Below are 17,294 nucleotides of genomic sequence, written 5' to 3' on the forward strand. Positions count from 1 at the left end.
GTCACAAGGAAGGGATAAAAGAAGACTAATATGTTGCTCTAGGCTTTTTCTCTCTTCTGGCTTTTCTTTGACTCTTTCCTTGCTGGAGCTCTCTTCTCGGGGCCTTGCCCTCTCTCTATCTCCCCCTCTCTCTTTCTTTCTCAGGTAATATTTTACATACATGTTGGGTACAGTTAACTATAAGTTTTACCATTCTTCATCTATTTTGTAACCAAATTCAAGTAAAACATAACAAAATATTGTTATTAAATAATAGGTGGTAATAGACTAGGAATGTACAGTTTTATAACATCGTGCTGATAATGTTTCTTTAGTCCTTCAGCAATCCTACAGCCTGAACCACTGTAGGCAAACCACCCTTACATCATAGATAAATAATATACTAATAATTTAATTCTGAAAAATGTTGTATGGTCAAACTGTGAACTAGAAACAGGTTGAATAGGCTGAGTAGTGTACCAGCTGTTGATGTTAAAAATGTCATTCTTTCAACGCTGACTTCATTCACATGTTCATCTGATGTTGTCTGTAAGCTCCGTCTGTTTTCCCTCCTACCTTCCCATCTGTTGGCAGGAAAGATCTTACCCTTAATCTGTTAAGATCAATAATCATATACAACAGGTGTTTCTCTTCAACGCTTTTAAATTGCTGTAAGTTTCAAGGAAATAGTTGGTCAGCTTCACCATCCTAAAATATTGATTGTTACACATAGTTGTGATTAAACTGATATTGGCAACATCATGACTGTGAAATGTCTGCCATCACTAATGTGATTATAAACAATTACGTCACTTGGGAATTAGCTGGGACAGATGCAGGGAGGGAGCAGGCTTTAAAAACATAGAGCTCATCCAGACTGCTGCTGGGAAGATACCAGAGAGCGCCTGAGTTTGGCGTCAGGTTCCTTGGATCAAATCATATGCATCCGAAGAGTTTCAGCAAATATCAGGTATGTCAGGCCTTTATGCTCAATGAAGAACTTAAGAGTATTTTATCTACTAATATACTTACAATACACATAATAAGTGCTTTTTATGAGTGATTATCAAATGTAATAATGTTATATTATTTTACTTTATGTTACTTAATATTTTTACTATTAATTGATTACCTGAATTAATTAATATAAGAAGTTAAGTTAATAGGCTATTATTTATTATAGGCTATTAATTAATTAAGTTTATTCGACCTAAGGATGCATTTATTTATTTGTAGACACGTGATATGAGTAGATGTGATTATTAAATCTAAATAGCATATTTACACAATGAATGCAGCAGGCTATAGATATGGTTGGTAAAATGTTTCTAAATAAAGTTTCTTATGCTCAGTGATACTGCATTTATTATTAAATACGATAAAAAGAGTAATATTGTAAATTATTGAACATATTGTTTAAAATTCAAATTGTTTATTTTGATTTTAATTTTTTTAAATGTAATCTTCATACATAGAAGATATAAAGATGCATGCGTAAACATAAAAAGTATTTTTCCTTTTTTGCATTTTTGTTTGCTGTAAATTGCTTGGTCTGATTTCTTTCTTTCTTAATTTATTTTTATAGGTTTTCTTGGTGTGGTATGAAACTGGAGTAGCTGAAATACACTTCTTTACAATCTTGAACTTCAGTATCACTTTGTTTGGGAAAGACTCAAGTTCATTAAGACACGCTAAAGGAGAGATGGATGCAGTGGTGAAGAAATCCCTGGGTGCCCCTTTCCGACAGCTGACCGGCTGCATGACCGGGGATAAGGATGGATTTAGCCGGAAAGGCAAAAGCGTCCGCCGGAAGAGCGCCCCCTGCTGCTACGGTCAGACAGCACATGACTCATCCTGGTTGAGGACTTACCAAGCGGAGTTGCACAGGGAAAGGTACAAGAAACAAGTTTATAAAATTATTGGACACTTATTAATCAATCTTTATGGCTTAAATTAAAAAGTAATTGTTTATATTCTGTCCGAGCAGGAAACTGAGGCAAGTCAAATTTGCGCAAAAGAACGCAGAAAGAACCGCAATGAGGGCACATTACAGAAGCCCACACCGCTTCACGAAGGTACGTTTGTGTTCACTTAAAAATTATATTTGCTGAAACGACAGAATACAGTGGTTAACTTATAGTAGCCTGTATGTACGTTTTCCAGGCACCTGTACAGAGCGCAAACATAAAAAGGAAGACCCCCACCAAAAGTGACAACTCTCTTTTTGGCGCCTTCCAAGGACTCAGTCTCAGTATGAATGGAGCACAAGTCTCAAATGCAGATCCGTGTAAAGTCATGTGACCAAGAAAACCAATTCAAATGACTCTAATGATGGGACACAAGTGGAATTTCATCAAGAGCGCTCCTGATAAATTATCAATTCCAGAAATGTCCTATAATCTGATTATGCTGTATCATGATAAGATATCATGATTATGATAAGTCATGAGACCTCAGTGAAAATCAGTGTTTAAAATATAATACAATAATAATAATATAATTAAAAAGTCTTTAGTAGCTATAAAAATATTTATACAAAACAAAGAAATTAATTCATAATTAATACATATTTTATATTCTTCCCTTTAAGCACCTAGCTATCTAAAAAAAAAAAAAAAATTAGAAGAGTTTTCACTGGTGGTCTCAGACTCATTGTACAGTGTGTGTGGTTTATATTTATTGTCTCCATGTTTCTGTACCTCTTATATTTTTATTTTGAACACTCAAGTTCACTGAGGATTTACAGTAACAACTGAACTCAAATCAGTTTCTCAGATCTCAACTGGTACACAACTAAACCAGTTATGATTCTGGCTTTCTTTTGCATTAAAATTTTCCAATAAAATGATCAACATTCGATCATTTTGCAGATAAATTTACCAGAATTTTGTTACATTTTTACAGTTACCTATATGAACACTGAACAAAACTGTGTTGGTCAAACAGACCCTGGAGCTGTATTTAGGACAATTCAATTAGTGGATACACAGTACAACATTGCAGAACATGAGCCAGCACATTTGGCCGTGTTCCCCATCTCTTTGTAGAAAGCCTGTGTGTGTGTATACAGCAAAGGCCGTGTCTTTAATTATTTCCTCTTGTTTGCCAAAGGTAAAGCATCTCACTTATGCTCAGACTCAGGAACAAGATACTCAGCACTTTAAAGGATTGACAGTTGTCGAAACAAGATACTATACGACTGAGTCACTGAATTTACCAGTGGCCTGATGTGAGCAACAATTGGCCTGCACTACACTGTGCAAGAATTAACAATGCTACTATAGTTGTCACACTTATTATGTTATATTTTTGTATAGCCTAATACTTTAAACTCTTGGCTACAAAAAAGATTTACACCATTTTTGCCCATTAAGTGAGGTACGGCTCATTTACCACAACTTATCACAACTGGAACCTGCAGTTTGACACTGATTTGAGAAACCTATATGAAATCTTATATTTAAATAGGCGGGCTATAGCTTTTAGCAAAACAGTAAAATAATTAATGAAACAAGAATGGAAAAGTTAACATCCCAAGAATATCCAACCATTGTTTGGGGTGAATGTACAGTAAAAATGACAGTTAATTAATTTACAACAATACGTGACAACTTACCCCAGTAAAAATGTGCTCTGACCTGACATTCATGGAAAAATTGTCTGGTCTGAATAAATTTGTAATTTCCTTTTAATGTCCCAACAACTAGCAGTAGCCTATATTCAAATTTAATTTGGATGATAGATTTCACAAAATTATTATTATTATTTTCTAGGAGGGTTTTGAATTACATTTTGGAAACCAACAAAAACCACCAATATATATATTTTTTTTTACAAAAAGTATAATATGTTTTAAATAAATACATAAATCAATTAAATTAAAAATAAAATAAAACATTGTGTATTATAAATACACTCATACATAGCCTACTACATTTTTAAATAGTAATACAAAATCTTATTTAAAAAAACTGTTTAAATTATATGATATATTTTAAATGAATATATTTATACATACATAAATGCATACTACATTATTAAATTAATGTACAACTAGAAAACAAAATTTAAAAACAAAAAACAAATCGGCCTACTACATTTTAAAAACAATTTGCATACAGGCAGAGTGTATTTCTAAAGCTCCCAGCAGCCTCAGGTAAATACACCTGTGAGCCTCCAGCGTACTCCGTGTCCTCTAGCACAGGCTGGCCCCGCCCATTTCCTCCCCAGCCGGGCCGCTGAGGTGTGACGCTCTCTCCCTTACCTGTTCATCCCGACAGCTTGTTGAACAGATAACACGCAGGTGTCAGCAGAGAGGGAGATAAAGACAGCGCCTGCCATCAAGAAGCCGATTATACTCAAACCTCTGCGGGATTCATCCCGTTCTTTATGTAATAACTGCCGCGTGATTTGAGGACGAGAAAACGCGCGCTTATTCTGAGGAGAACTTGCCCGCGCGCGAGCGAGATGGTAAATGTGTGGAAAGTGGATACCGGCAAATAATATTGACAATAAATGCACTTATTCCCGGAGGAGCTTTACAAGGGCGTATGAATTAACGCAGAGAGAGACGTCTGGATTCTCCTCGGATGTTTTGGGAGTCCGTTTGTAACGTACTGGTAAATGTACAGTAGGCTAAATACAGTAACATGTTTGGGCTTTTATGAAAATAGCTAGTTGAGACCTAATGCTTTATGTTAATACTCAAGAAAGAGTTTAAAAAGAAAGTTAAGTTTGCTTTATGAGTGTTTAAAGACAAGTTAACTAATACATTCATCTGAAAGAAGTGTTAAAATCACATTTAAATCAATTCGTATTGAAAACCTGAGGTTTTGTATAGCTACAAATCTTTGTTTCCAAAATACAAAAGGATTCTGGATTTGGAAAGCATCATGTCTTCAATGTCTTCTTGAGACTCCACCTGCCAAAGTAGTCATCAACCTGAACCTGCATTAACATCAGATCTGAATTATGGATGGTGATGGAGAGCCTCCGGCTTCAAATGGTGACTCGAAGCTCCACTCCAGAGGAAGCTTCTCCCTAACAAACTGGCGTTCTTCTTCGAGGACTTTACTGCGAGGAGAGCGAGCTGGGGAGGACGTGAGCCGAAGACTGCTATCTGTTGTGAACCACCAGGAACGCACAGACTCAGGAGCCAGTCCCACCTCAAAATCCCTTGAGGTGACCACAGGGTTAGATGGCACAACAGCAACCACCACTGTGACCACATCTACTCCGCCTTGCCCCGAAAAAGCCATGGCAGAGTCAACAGGGCCTGCTGGAGCCCCTCCGGCATCCGAATCAGAGGAAAGGGTCTTCGCTGACCAGTCCACATTTCTCCAGAGACAGTTCAGCGCCATTCTGCAGCCAGGGGTCAACAAGTTTTCTCTGCGAATGTTTGGGAGTGCGAAGGGTGTTGCAGCCGAGCAGGAACGGATCAAGTCATTTGGGGTTTGGATTATACATCCATACAGTGACTTCAGGTGAGTGACGCAGGGGAAAGGGAAATATGACTTGGCAGAAAGTCAAACAAGGGTAGAGTTGTTGTGAATGCCACAGTAGAGGCTAACAATTAGTCTTACCAAGTAAATAACCAAATGTTCTTGATTGCGGTAGTACAGTAACAAAATGTATGCTGTTTTTAATCTGCTGAGTTTTTAAGTCAAACCAGCAATAAAAGCAAGAGTAATTTTTGAATTGTTCAGGTCAAGAAGGCTACTGAAGAAATGGGTTTGCGGTTCTGACCCATTCACCCTCTCCCCAGCATGCATGGGGTGTGCATAATTATGTTTGCTATTTTTTTATTTTTTTTTGCCCAGCTGCTGTTTATTCAGCTGTTACCTTTAGTAGCTTGTTATCTTGTGGTGTCAGGACGAATTTGTTAAAATGATCAGTTGATTGTTACCCTGTCTTGTGTATCAACTGTTGGAGGTGCCGTGTGGCTCTTTAAGATATTTAAGATTTTTTTTTTGAGCCTTATGAGTTTCCATGTTACACTTTGTTCTGTTATTTCAGTACATGTAATATTTGTTTTCAATTTTCTTTTTTGTCAATTTTCAATAGTTTTTTAATATAAAATGTTTGTTTAGTTTAAGTAATTTTAGTTTTTCAACTTAAACTAAAATGAAAATGAGTTACTAAAAATATATATCTTTTATATCTTCATATCTTTCTTTTTAAGTTTCATTTAAGTAAGCTCTTGGTGCATAAAGAAGATCTGTGAAGTTCAAAGACTAAAGTCTCAAATCCAAAGAGATATTCTTTATAAAAGTTAAGAGTCAACCACGCCCTCCTAAAATGGCTCATTCTAAAACGCCTCACATCTATATAACTATGTGAGAAAATCTGAATAACGCTGCCAAAATGTTCACACAAAGAAAGAAGGTGCAACTTTTATTCTCTCTGTTGCTACCGTCACCATGTCGGAGATGCTGTGTTTCATTGTGAAAGCAAAACTACTTGTTTGGCCTACCAAAAGAGGACATGACTAGAAATCAGTGGTTAAGTTGTATTCAACTGTTCCAGAACAGTCCAACCCAAACATTCAGACGTGTGCAGCACATTTTATGGAGGATGAGAACTATTTCCTCAACCAGTAGCCTGCAGTACATCTGTGGGACAACTGCTGTTTATATAAAGTGGGGCAGTTCAAATGTTGCAAGGACAGTCTGGTGCTTCTTATTCATAGCCGGTAAGTATATTATTAATACATTATTAATATTTAAATAATTTGCCATTTATGATTCAAAAGCGAATTTTGAGCAGTGTAGAGTAGGCTTGTTTGTTGTTTCTCAGATCACAAATGCAGATGTGGTTTTATGTTTAAGCAGCGCGATACGCAACACAACTCTTAAAAATAAAGTATACGTCTTTATAATCAGTAATTATGTCCCAACTGGATGCAACTAATGCCTAATTTGTAATGGGTTTTATTGGTTTTGTCTCATCTAGTGATGTCCGGATCGCGAACTAATCTTTCTATTTAACCTGATCTTCTTAGTGAACCGGTTGAACCAGTTCACCAATTTGAACTGAATCGTTTGAAACAGTTCACATCTCCAGTACACACTAATCCTCAAATTACTTAAGTTATTCAGTTTATAAATGGGCCTTACGCTGCCTCTGATGCAAAATAAACCAATATCCCGAGTCTAACAGTACATTGACTGAACTGCTAAAAGAGAACCGATGATGGGATGTGCACGAGCAGAGATCCTGGACTGAGTCTCGTGCTCCTGGCCTGAGATATGGCATATGTTAAGGGGCACAACATTTCTGTCACATGCTTGAGGCAATCAGCCAATCACGGCGCATTGGATAGCTGGCCAATCAGAGCACATCTCGCTTTTACAGATGGATGAATTTTGTAAAAATGTGTTTGTTTCAGAAGGCGGGGCATAGAGGAGAAACAATAATGTGCATTATATGGAAAATAATGTTTTTGCTTTTTTTTTACTTTAAACAGCATAAACACATTGTATTACACCAGGGGTAGGCAAGTTTGGTCCTAGAGAGCCGCAGACCTTCAGAGTTCAGCTTCAACCCTAATCAAACACACCTGAACTAGGTTCATCAAACCATTCAGGATTACTAAGGTACAGGCAGGTGAGGGTTTTTTTTTCAGGGTTGGAGCTGAACTGTGCAGGACTGCGGCTCTCTAGGACCGAACTTGCCTACCCCTGCATTACACCAAATACACAAAATAATGTTCTTTTTAGCAGCATCATTTGACCTCTTTAATGTTTTTGTTTTAGTTTCAGTTAATAATTACAATACTGCTCTATATAAATTGTAAACATAAAATGAAGCGCATAATTGTGAAAAATTTAAATGTACATTTTTATAATTCTTTGCATATAACTTTTTATGATCTTGATACAGACCTTAAATCATCAACTTGACATGACATGAAATTTCAGCTAAAATATTTACTTTATATACATAAATCATTTTATCTATTCTAATCATCTATTTGAGTGCTTTTTTTTACATTTAGAGTGTAATGTAAAGTATTTAGTACTTTTAACAATTATTAGTGGTGCTTCACTATTAGTCTTGCACGTACTTAAGGTGAAGAGTAAGTGTTATGTTTCGGTGCTCAGATTGTGTAACATGTTGAAGAATGGTGTGATCATGTTAATTGTAGTCACCGGACTTAAGATTTTTTCCTGATAAAATAAAACAGGTGACAAAACTCCTGGATTTGCATTGAAGGAGGCATCTGGAAGCAGAATTTTATATGGGCCTAGCATTAAGTGAGTGACTTATTTCAAAAAGCAAGTGCCCCTTTCTTCAGTGTAAAAATATTAATAAAAAATAAATGTATAGTGACTGTAAGAAAAAACCTTGCAATTAAAGGTCATTTAAAAAAAAATTGCTTTCAATAATCATACAATGTCAACAAGCACTTAACGCCACAAATCAGGTCTTTAAAGCACAGACCTCTCAATCAGCACAGTAAACAGCACAATGCAGCACAGGTCAGTTACAGTGCTTTCCCTTCTAGAGTTACTGGTTGGAAAGGGTATCAGCGTCCGTGGATGGGCTGGAAGGACCCACTTTGGTTACAGAGCGTCAGGTTGATGCTTTTGTCTGAAACACGTGCACAGAGAAAGCAGCAGAATGTAAAGGGATAAACGGATTGCGCTTTTAGAACGCAAGGCATGATGGGTAAGAGGAACTCAAAATCTCAAAACCTGTTTCAAAGTGAAAAATACGTTTAAAAACCAACATTTTTCAATCTTTAATTAATTTTGGGCAATAGAATCACCAATTTTATGTCTTATTTTACCATAGTGTTTAATGTGTCAGAGTCCTTTTTTTAGATGCAGTAAAACAAACCCATGAGCCAGTTTCTGTTACCATTTTATCAACACAGATCAGTTGATTCTTACATTTCCTGGCCAGGTGCTGGTAACACGGCTCTTAATTACTTTAACTCCAGATAACATTAAACACTTTTTTTTTTTACTTACATTTCTATACTTTTTTAACAGGGGGAAATTTCAGTTTAAATAATTTTAGTACTTCAACTTAAAACCAAACACTATACATTTTGCCTTGCTTACTAATTTAACACAGTAATTTTTGTGTGTGTTTTATTTTCAGTAAACAGATTAGTTTTTAGTTTTAGTTAACAATAACAGCACTGTTCAATGTACTGTTTGTTTCTCATAGAAAACATGATGAAGCACATAATGGAGTATAATTTAAATTTAGTAAAATCATTTACAAAGAAATTATTATAACAATTATTATTGTAAGTTTGTTCAGAATTTCTTCTTTAAAAAAAATGTAACAGAAATTATGATGAAGGTAAAAAGAATCAACTTTAATCACCACCAATACTTTTTATTTAGATTATGAGTGGTCAGCTGATTTGAGTATATGAGGATGGCTGATGGTTAAGATGATTGAAATTACATTTAATTAATCATTCACAGAATTTGTATTTTATTATCCATTCACAAGACTGTCAGTAGATTTTAGCAACAGATTCCCTAGTAAAAAAAAGTAATATATTTAAAATACGTTTATTTCATACAAAGTACAGTTTAACATATTTACTGACATTTATACAATTACACACTTATAATGAAACTTTGTTTGGAGTACTACTTGTGCATAATGCACATTTCTTAATATTAAGCCTAGATGTGTTTTAATATCACAGTTTAGTGATATTGAGTACATGAATATGTAAAGGTATTTGTAGTATGCTTAGCATGAATTGAATGTATTTCAAATATATTTTGGTATAAATATTTTTTACTAGGGTTGTGACAAGAAATATCATAGAGTTTGTAACTTTCATCTTAAAGTATTCAAATTTACCTAGAGCTCAGGTCATTTGTGTCATCACTGGAAATGTCTGATACTGATAATACAACCTCTTGCATTCATTCTTACATCAAATGCCAACCATATGATATATATCATAAGAAAGTTTATTCAAAATACCCATTCCTTCCAGGTGACTGACGCTGCTTTGGAAAATATGAGCACAGATGGAAACTTCAAACCACTGCGCACATGTACGTTAGTGCGTAAAAGGCTGCATATCCAGTTTAAACAGTCGCATATACAGTACGTTTACGACTCTCCATTACCACTTTAGTAATTAACATGGAGAGGAATGTTTTGCAACACATGTAATTGACGTAATTAACCTGTTTACTCAAGGTCATAGATACTTATTGATACTAATTAATGTGCTTGAACTTTTGAATCAAAATGTATGTCCATTATGAATTCATGTGTAATAGATTGCCAGGTGTGCTTTACAGAGTCACATATTTGTTTCTCAGAAAATCTTTTATTTATCGGCAAACGTCTGGGGCTGGTTGAATTTATTTCCACGAAACACGTGATATCGCCATAGGTAGACGCCTTATTAAGTTACAAGGACAGTCACCCTATAGCACCCTGAAAGACGGGTTCAAACCGCTGACCTTTAGGTTATCAGCCTGGATCTTTGAAGGAAATACTGCATTGAAGTTTTCTCCACATTTTTTTGTAACCTGTGTTATTTGATTTAGAGGTATATAAAAATAATATAAATAAATATTTAAAGATAAATAAAATGTTTAAGTTAAAGTAAAAAAAAAAATATTAGTGTTCGGATGAATTACAGATGAATGAGTGACTGATATTAATTTTCTTATATTTCCATATTATTAATTTATATATATATATACACACACACACACAGTGCCCTGAAAAGGTTTTAGCCCCTCCCTGGTATTTAAAAATGTTTTTTTTGTCACACTGAAAAGATTAAGATCATCAGACAAATTTGAATATAACACAAAGATAACCCGAGTAAATACAGAGCAGTGGGCAGCCATTTATGCTGCGGTGCCCGGGGAGCAGTTGGGGGTTCGGTGCCTTGCTCAAGGGCACCTAAATCATGGTATTTCCAGCCAGAGACTCGAACCCACAACCCACGACTTCCCACAACGTTTTTGAGCATGAATGGATTTTTTTAAGGTCATGCCACAGCATCTCAATCGGACTGAAGCCCTGACTTTGACTTGGCTACTCCAAAACCTTCATTTAGTTTTTCTTGAGCCATTCTTGAGGTGGACTTGCTGTTGTGTTGGGGATCATAGTCCTGCTGCATAACCCAAGTGTGCTTGAGCTTGAGGTCACAAACTGATGGCTGGATGTTCTCCTTCAGGATTTTCTGAAATAGAGCAGAATTCATTGTTCCATCAATTATAGCAAGTCATCAAGCAACCCCAGACCACCACACTACCACCACCATGTTTGACTGTTGGTATGATGTTCTTTTTATGAAATGCTGTGTTGGTTTTACGCCAGATGTTCTTTAGCCTGCAGTTCTTTAGATGTTTTTTTTTGGGGGGGGGGGGTTCTTTTATGACCTCTTGGATGAGTCGTCTTTGTGCTCTTGGAGAATTGTTCCACCATTGTTCCAAGCTTTCTCCATTTGTGGATAATTGCTCTGACAATGAGTGGCTGGAGTGGTCCCAAAGCCTTAGAAATGGCTTTATAACCCTTTTCAGACTGATACATGTCAACTATTTTGTTTGTCTGTCAGTCAGTGTACTTTTCCTCTGTTCCTTACATCATGCATCTTCACACACAGGTTCTATTGGGACTTTGTGATGCTGTGCCTGATGATGGGTAACCTCGTCATTCTGCCCTGGGGCATCACCTTCTTCGAGGACCAGAATACGCTTCCGTGGATCACCTTCAACGTGGCCTCTGACACTCTCTTCCTGGTTGACCTCGTCCTCAACTTTCGTACCGGCATTATGGAAGGTGATAACTCCCAAATCATCCTGGACCCGCAAGTGATCAGTCGGCGTTACCTGCGAGGCTGGTTTCTGGTGGATTTCATCTCCTCTATTCCAGTGGACTACATCTTCCTGGTGGTGGATCTAGAGGCGCGACTTGAGTCGGCAGAGGTGTACCGCACCGCCAGGGCTTTGCGCATCGTACGCTTCACCAAGATCCTCAGTCTGCTCAGATTGCTGCGCTTGTCCAGGCTTATACGTTACATTCATCAGTGGGAAGAGGTGAGCACAACAGGACAGGAAGAGAAAAGGTTAGAGGAAATCGAGAGTAGAATAGCAAAGAATTAAATATAGTTGCAGAAAATGTTATTTTTGTCTGAGGAAAGCATTAAAATGCACTATGACAGTGATTTTTAGAATGGAAAATGCACAGTCTCAGTCCCTCCTCGTCCTCGTTTGATGTTAATATACTGGAGGAGTTCAATGAGTTTTTAGTGTTTTTACATTTACATTACCTTTGCCAATAATATAACACTCAATCAAAGTTAATGTTTAAAATCTCTAATAATTATTTAACACTGTTAAATGTAATCTTTAACAAATCTCAAGATTAATTTTAAAGGGATAGTTCACCCAAAAATGAAGGTTCTGTGTCACCCTCATGTTGTTCCAAACCCGTAAGATCCTTGTTAAATTAAGACATTTTTGATGAATTCAGAGCTTTCAACAGACGGGGTTCATATACTCCGTTACAATGTCCTATAATGCTACCAAACCATTTCAAACATTGGCTGTTGAGATTGTAAAGTTGAAACGAATATCAAATCAAGTGAAATGACTGGATTTCACCTGTCAAAATTCGCCAAACAGTAAACAAGACTGCACCCTCACAATCACAACCATCTTTTTAAATTTTTTTGCAGATCTTCCATATGACCTATGACCTTGCAAGCGCAGTAGTTCGCATAGTGAATCTGATTGGAATGATGCTGCTGCTGTGTCACTGGGATGGCTGCATGCAGTTCATGGTGCCCATGTTGCAAGATTTCCCGCCAAACTGCTGGGTCGCCAAAAACAACATGGTGGTATGTTTGAGGATCTTGGGAAGTGTAGTGTTTTTTGTTTGTTAACTAGTTTGTAAACAAACAGAAGTACTTCTGCTACCTAAAGAAAATGTTAAACATTCATACTTTGCTTTAAATTTGCTATATGTCTTTCTCTGTCAGAATTCCACTTGGGATGTCCAATACTCCTATGCCCTTTTTATGTCCATGAGCCATATGCTGTGTATTGGGTACGGTGCTCAGGCACCTGAGGGACCAACTGACGTCTGGCTCACGATGATCAGCATGATCATTGGGGCCACCTGCTATGCCATGTTCTTGGGGAATGCCACCAACCTGATCCAGTCCTTGGATTCTTCCCATCGGCAGTATCAAGAGAAGGTACTTATTGCTCAGTAAAGCATTTATGAGACATTGCTTTCTTTCCCTTTTGTCAACAGTTTTGTTGTTTGGCTTGTTACAGTACAAACAGGTGGAACAGTACATGTCCTTTCACAAGCTGCCGGCTGACATGAGGCAGAGGATCCACGATTATTATGAGCACCGCTTCCAGGGCAAGATATTTGACGAGGAAAATATCCTCGAAGAACTCAATGACCCACTAAAAGAGGTTTCTCCTATATTTGTTCTTTCTCTCATGTTTTGGTCAGATAACTTGCTTCACCTCAGAAATGACTTTTCTTATTTGATTAAATCATTTTGATATAGGTTGACATTTACAGTAGGGAATGGTTAGTCACAAAATGCCTGTTTTTTTGTCTGTTTGGACAATTAATAAATTCATATTTCATTTAATAATAGCAAAAATAAATAAATAAATATATATATACTATCTATCATTTGATTATTTGAAAGTCCTGTTTAAAATAGGTACATTTATGAGCTTTAGTTTAAATGGTTTTCAGTCTTGCATTTTATCTCCCAAAATGATGGATATACTAAAATAAATGTGAAAATTAGCAGAATTAAGTTAGTATTATTAGTATTATAGTATTATAAGTATTATTTACATAAAGTAAACATTTGTCCAGACTACTTTTTTGACTGAAATGATCAATTATGCAAGCCCTAATTTATATAAATGCATATAGTAAATATTTATTTAAAATTATTTATCGCATGCATTTATCGCATTATATATTCAGCAAATATATATTTGGAAAAAAATATTGAAAGTATTACAATACAATAAAATTAATTGGCACGACAAAGAGGTAGGTAAAGTAGTTGATCTAAAATCATCCCTAGTAAATCATATTGGGTTAGTGTAATAAAAGTTACAAAAAGGTTTTATTTCTCAAAAACATTTCTTTTTGTTATGTCTTAGGCCCTGTTTACACTAGTGTGTTTTTGTTTTAAAATGCATAACTGTTATGCCTATCATTTACACTACTCCGGCGTTTTCCATGTTTTTGAAAATGCTGCTGAAAGCAGAGTTCGAAAACTCCAGGGTTGCGTATCCTTGATGACCATGTAACCGTATAATGTCTCTGTCGAGTGTGTCACTGTATTTGTTTTGGCATGACTCCCAATCGACATTCCAGCCACCTTGTAATCATTAGTTACTTTGAGTAACAGTTCCACCTCATCATCTGTCCACACAAAGACGTCCTTGCTTTTCCTTGCCATCATGCTCATTATTGAACCTGCGAGTTACTAGCAACCAACTTATTGTTTACACTTTTACGCGCATGCCCAGTGTGCATGGATGCTCATGTGACATGCGTTTTCGTTATTTAGTGTAGGACGGAGATAATTTCTGAAACACAGCTAAAAAATCAGCGTAAACACGGATAGTTTTAATTCCAAAAATCTTCAAATGAAAACACACTAGTGTGAACAGGGCCTTAGCATGTCTCCATTAAATATGACAAGTCCTTATCCATCTACTCCTTAATCTTAAGTCATTTCTTAGCTGACTTAGAATTTAAACATGGGACTAAACTGCTCGATGGATTGGTAGATTACACTGGTATTCCTAATCCATCCTGTGCTGTGTGTTTGACCTGCAGGAGATTGTCAACTTTAACTGCCGTGGGCTGGTGGCTAACATGCCACTCTTTGCAAATGCGGATCCTCACTTTGTCACAGTGCTCCTCACAAAGTTGCGCTTCGAGGTCTTTCAGCCGGGTGATATGATCATCCGTGAAGGGACGCTCGGTCGTAAGATGTACTTCATCCAGCATGGCTGCGTCAGTGTGATCACTCATGACAGTAAAGAGAAGAAACTGAATGACGGCTGCTACTTCGGCGGTGAGTTTGATTTTCTTCCTGTAAAGTACACAATAGTATCTGTGTACTTCTTCCTACAGTACACAGATACTATTGTGTAGTAGACCAAAACTAAATACAGAAATGTAGATAATAGCACAATGAACAACAATATATGGTTGCTACAGAACTGATTTGAGCTGATTTGTTTGTTCGTTTCTAGAGATCTGTCTGCTGACCCGTGGACGCCGTACAGCCAGCGTCAGAGCGGAGACATACTGCAGACTTTATTCGCTCAGCGTGGACAGCTTTAATGAGGTCTTAGAGGAGAACCCATTAATGAGGAGGGCGTTTGAGAGCGTAGCGGTGGACCGGCTTGAGCACGAGCGGGAGGGAAACGGTATTGTGCATTCACACAAGAGCGTGGAGGATGACGGGGACTGATGAACTTTACTGAATGGAGACTCAACGAAGATGACTGAATGTAGAAACAAATCATGGTGTATTAATGTACAGTTGCAGTGTGGTGTGATCTATCTGATTAAACTAGTTGTTTCTTATTCTTAATTTGATAAAGCAATGTATAGGAACATAAAAATAAAGAATACAGGTCCTGTAGATAATCTTGAGATACGCGATCCTTGTAATTCATTTCAGGCAGAAACCATTAGTTTAGCAGGGACCTTGATATATGTGGTAAAAAAAAAAAAAAATTATGCAGCAATATATATTATAATACAAGAACATTAAATATACAGTCAATTTAAATAAAAATAGCACAAGCACATATCCTAATGTTAAAAAAAGTTGGTTTTATTATTTCTAAATTTCTACTAAGCTTAGTCAAGGAATTGCTTGTAAAGTTTGCATTTAGCAAAATATCTCCCAAGGTGCTTTTGAATATGTTAACTCTCAGTACAACTCGTGTTTAACTCTTTAATTCTGATGTCTTTGAAATTGCTTTAATTTTAAAACCTCCAGACTGCCACCAGCATTTAACAGTGTTGCACTTATCCACTCATCCTTTTGTTATCATCGTGCTGCTGGTGGAAGGTTTCTGGATGTATCAGTGATTATAATCAAATCTAATCAAATCGAGGTAACCAATGCAAAAAAGTTGAAAAGAATACTTTCTATAAGTTGTTTTATAAAACAATAATATACTGAATTCTGTCTGCTTTCCAGATCAACATCGAGCAATTAAGAATGATGCACTATAAGAAAAGATATCTGGTAACTGAAAGGCACGGATGAGCTGGGACATCTGCCCATTGTCCTCTTAACTTCAAATTAAAGTATTAAACAATATGAGTCACATAATCGCTGATTAAACTTATTTCCGTTTGGCCTGAGCCCTTACTTATCTGTGATAATCGGTTATGACCAAAATAACCCTTTGAGAGAAGGTTGTTTTGACGTGCTTTTGAGGAAAATATTTACTTGGGAGCAAGCGATATATTCATTTCAAATGATATTTTCTTAGTAACATTTCTACTCTTCTCTGTGGTTGGAAATAAAAATGGATATATTACCCCACATAATGTGTGATATTCTAAAGATGAGGAGTATTATGGAAAAACAACTGAGATTTTTAATTTAAATGTGATTTGATGTGTTTCATATGCCACTATATTATTAAAGTATGTTATTAACTGTTGAATACAGTTGCTGTGCATGAGTCTACATACAGTTTACCAGCATAATGTGTGATTATTATTTCCTGGGAATGACCATTTTCTTTATTTAATTGTGTTACACTTCATACCAAATAAAGTGGTTTGTAAACTTTGTACTATTTATACTTGGGGCAAAATAATACAACTATGAAGAATTTGACTGTTAAGATCATATTTATATATTTTATCTTATTCCATCACATACAAGTACACATCAAATATAATGCAGGTAAGACAGAATAATATATATATATATAGAGAGATATAGATATAGATATATAGATATAGATATTAAGACAGAATAATATATATAGATATAGATATAGATATAGATATGGTTTATTATGAATTATTTTTGATTCATGAATATAAAACTTTGCTAAGATAATTAACAGATTAATTATGTAATTTTGTTTATCGGATAAATATGGGTTTTGAAAACAAAGTAAAATATCATGTGGTCCGAAAATTTTTTTTTTTATGTCTATTTTGAAGTCAACCCAAAATGAAATAGATAAAGGGTAATAGAAAAATAAATGTTCAAGTGATATGTCACAAAAGTTACATGTATTACAAGCACTATTAATACTGGTGCTTCTCAATAA

The 17,294-nt window shown here is 36.0% G+C and overlaps 1 protein-coding gene across 2 annotated transcripts; it reads left to right on the forward strand.

Annotated features, from left to right (window-relative positions):
* The first annotated feature begins 4,182 nt into the window (after positions 1-4,182).
* LOC113120012 (potassium/sodium hyperpolarization-activated cyclic nucleotide-gated channel 2-like) lies at positions 4,183-15,726 on the forward strand. 2 transcript variants are annotated; one of them, XM_026289815.1, is made up of 8 exons: positions 4,183-4,598; positions 4,850-5,462; positions 11,588-12,020; positions 12,662-12,823; positions 12,965-13,183; positions 13,266-13,412; positions 14,815-15,055; positions 15,237-15,726. In XM_026289815.1, exons 2-8 carry the CDS (start codon positions 4,951-4,953, stop codon positions 15,455-15,457), a joined length of 1,935 nt encoding a protein of 644 aa, XP_026145600.1. In that variant the 5' UTR covers positions 4,183-4,598; positions 4,850-4,950; the 3' UTR covers positions 15,458-15,726. The 2 variants fall into 2 exon arrangements, with proteins under 2 accessions (XP_026145600.1, XP_026145601.1); XM_026289816.1 differs by having other exon boundaries at positions 4,183-5,462.
* Positions 15,727-17,294: the final 1,568 nt, after the last annotated feature.

Source organism: Carassius auratus, chromosome 19, assembly GCF_003368295.1.
Source record: "Carassius auratus strain Wakin chromosome 19, ASM336829v1, whole genome shotgun sequence".
NCBI classification, from domain to species: domain Eukaryota; kingdom Metazoa; phylum Chordata; class Actinopteri; order Cypriniformes; family Cyprinidae; genus Carassius; species Carassius auratus.

Coding starts and splice junctions, on each gene's coding strand:
- LOC113120012 (XM_026289816.1), top strand. CDS start 4,951: ATGGATGGTGATGGAGAGCCTCCGGCTTCAAATGGTGACTCGAAGCTC. Junction 5,463..11,587: donor CATCCATACAGTGACTTCAG/GTGAGTGACGCA, acceptor CTTCACACACAG/GTTCTATTGGGACTTTGTGA. Junction 12,021..12,661: donor ACATTCATCAGTGGGAAGAG/GTGAGCACAACA, acceptor ATTTTTTTGCAG/ATCTTCCATATGACCTATGA.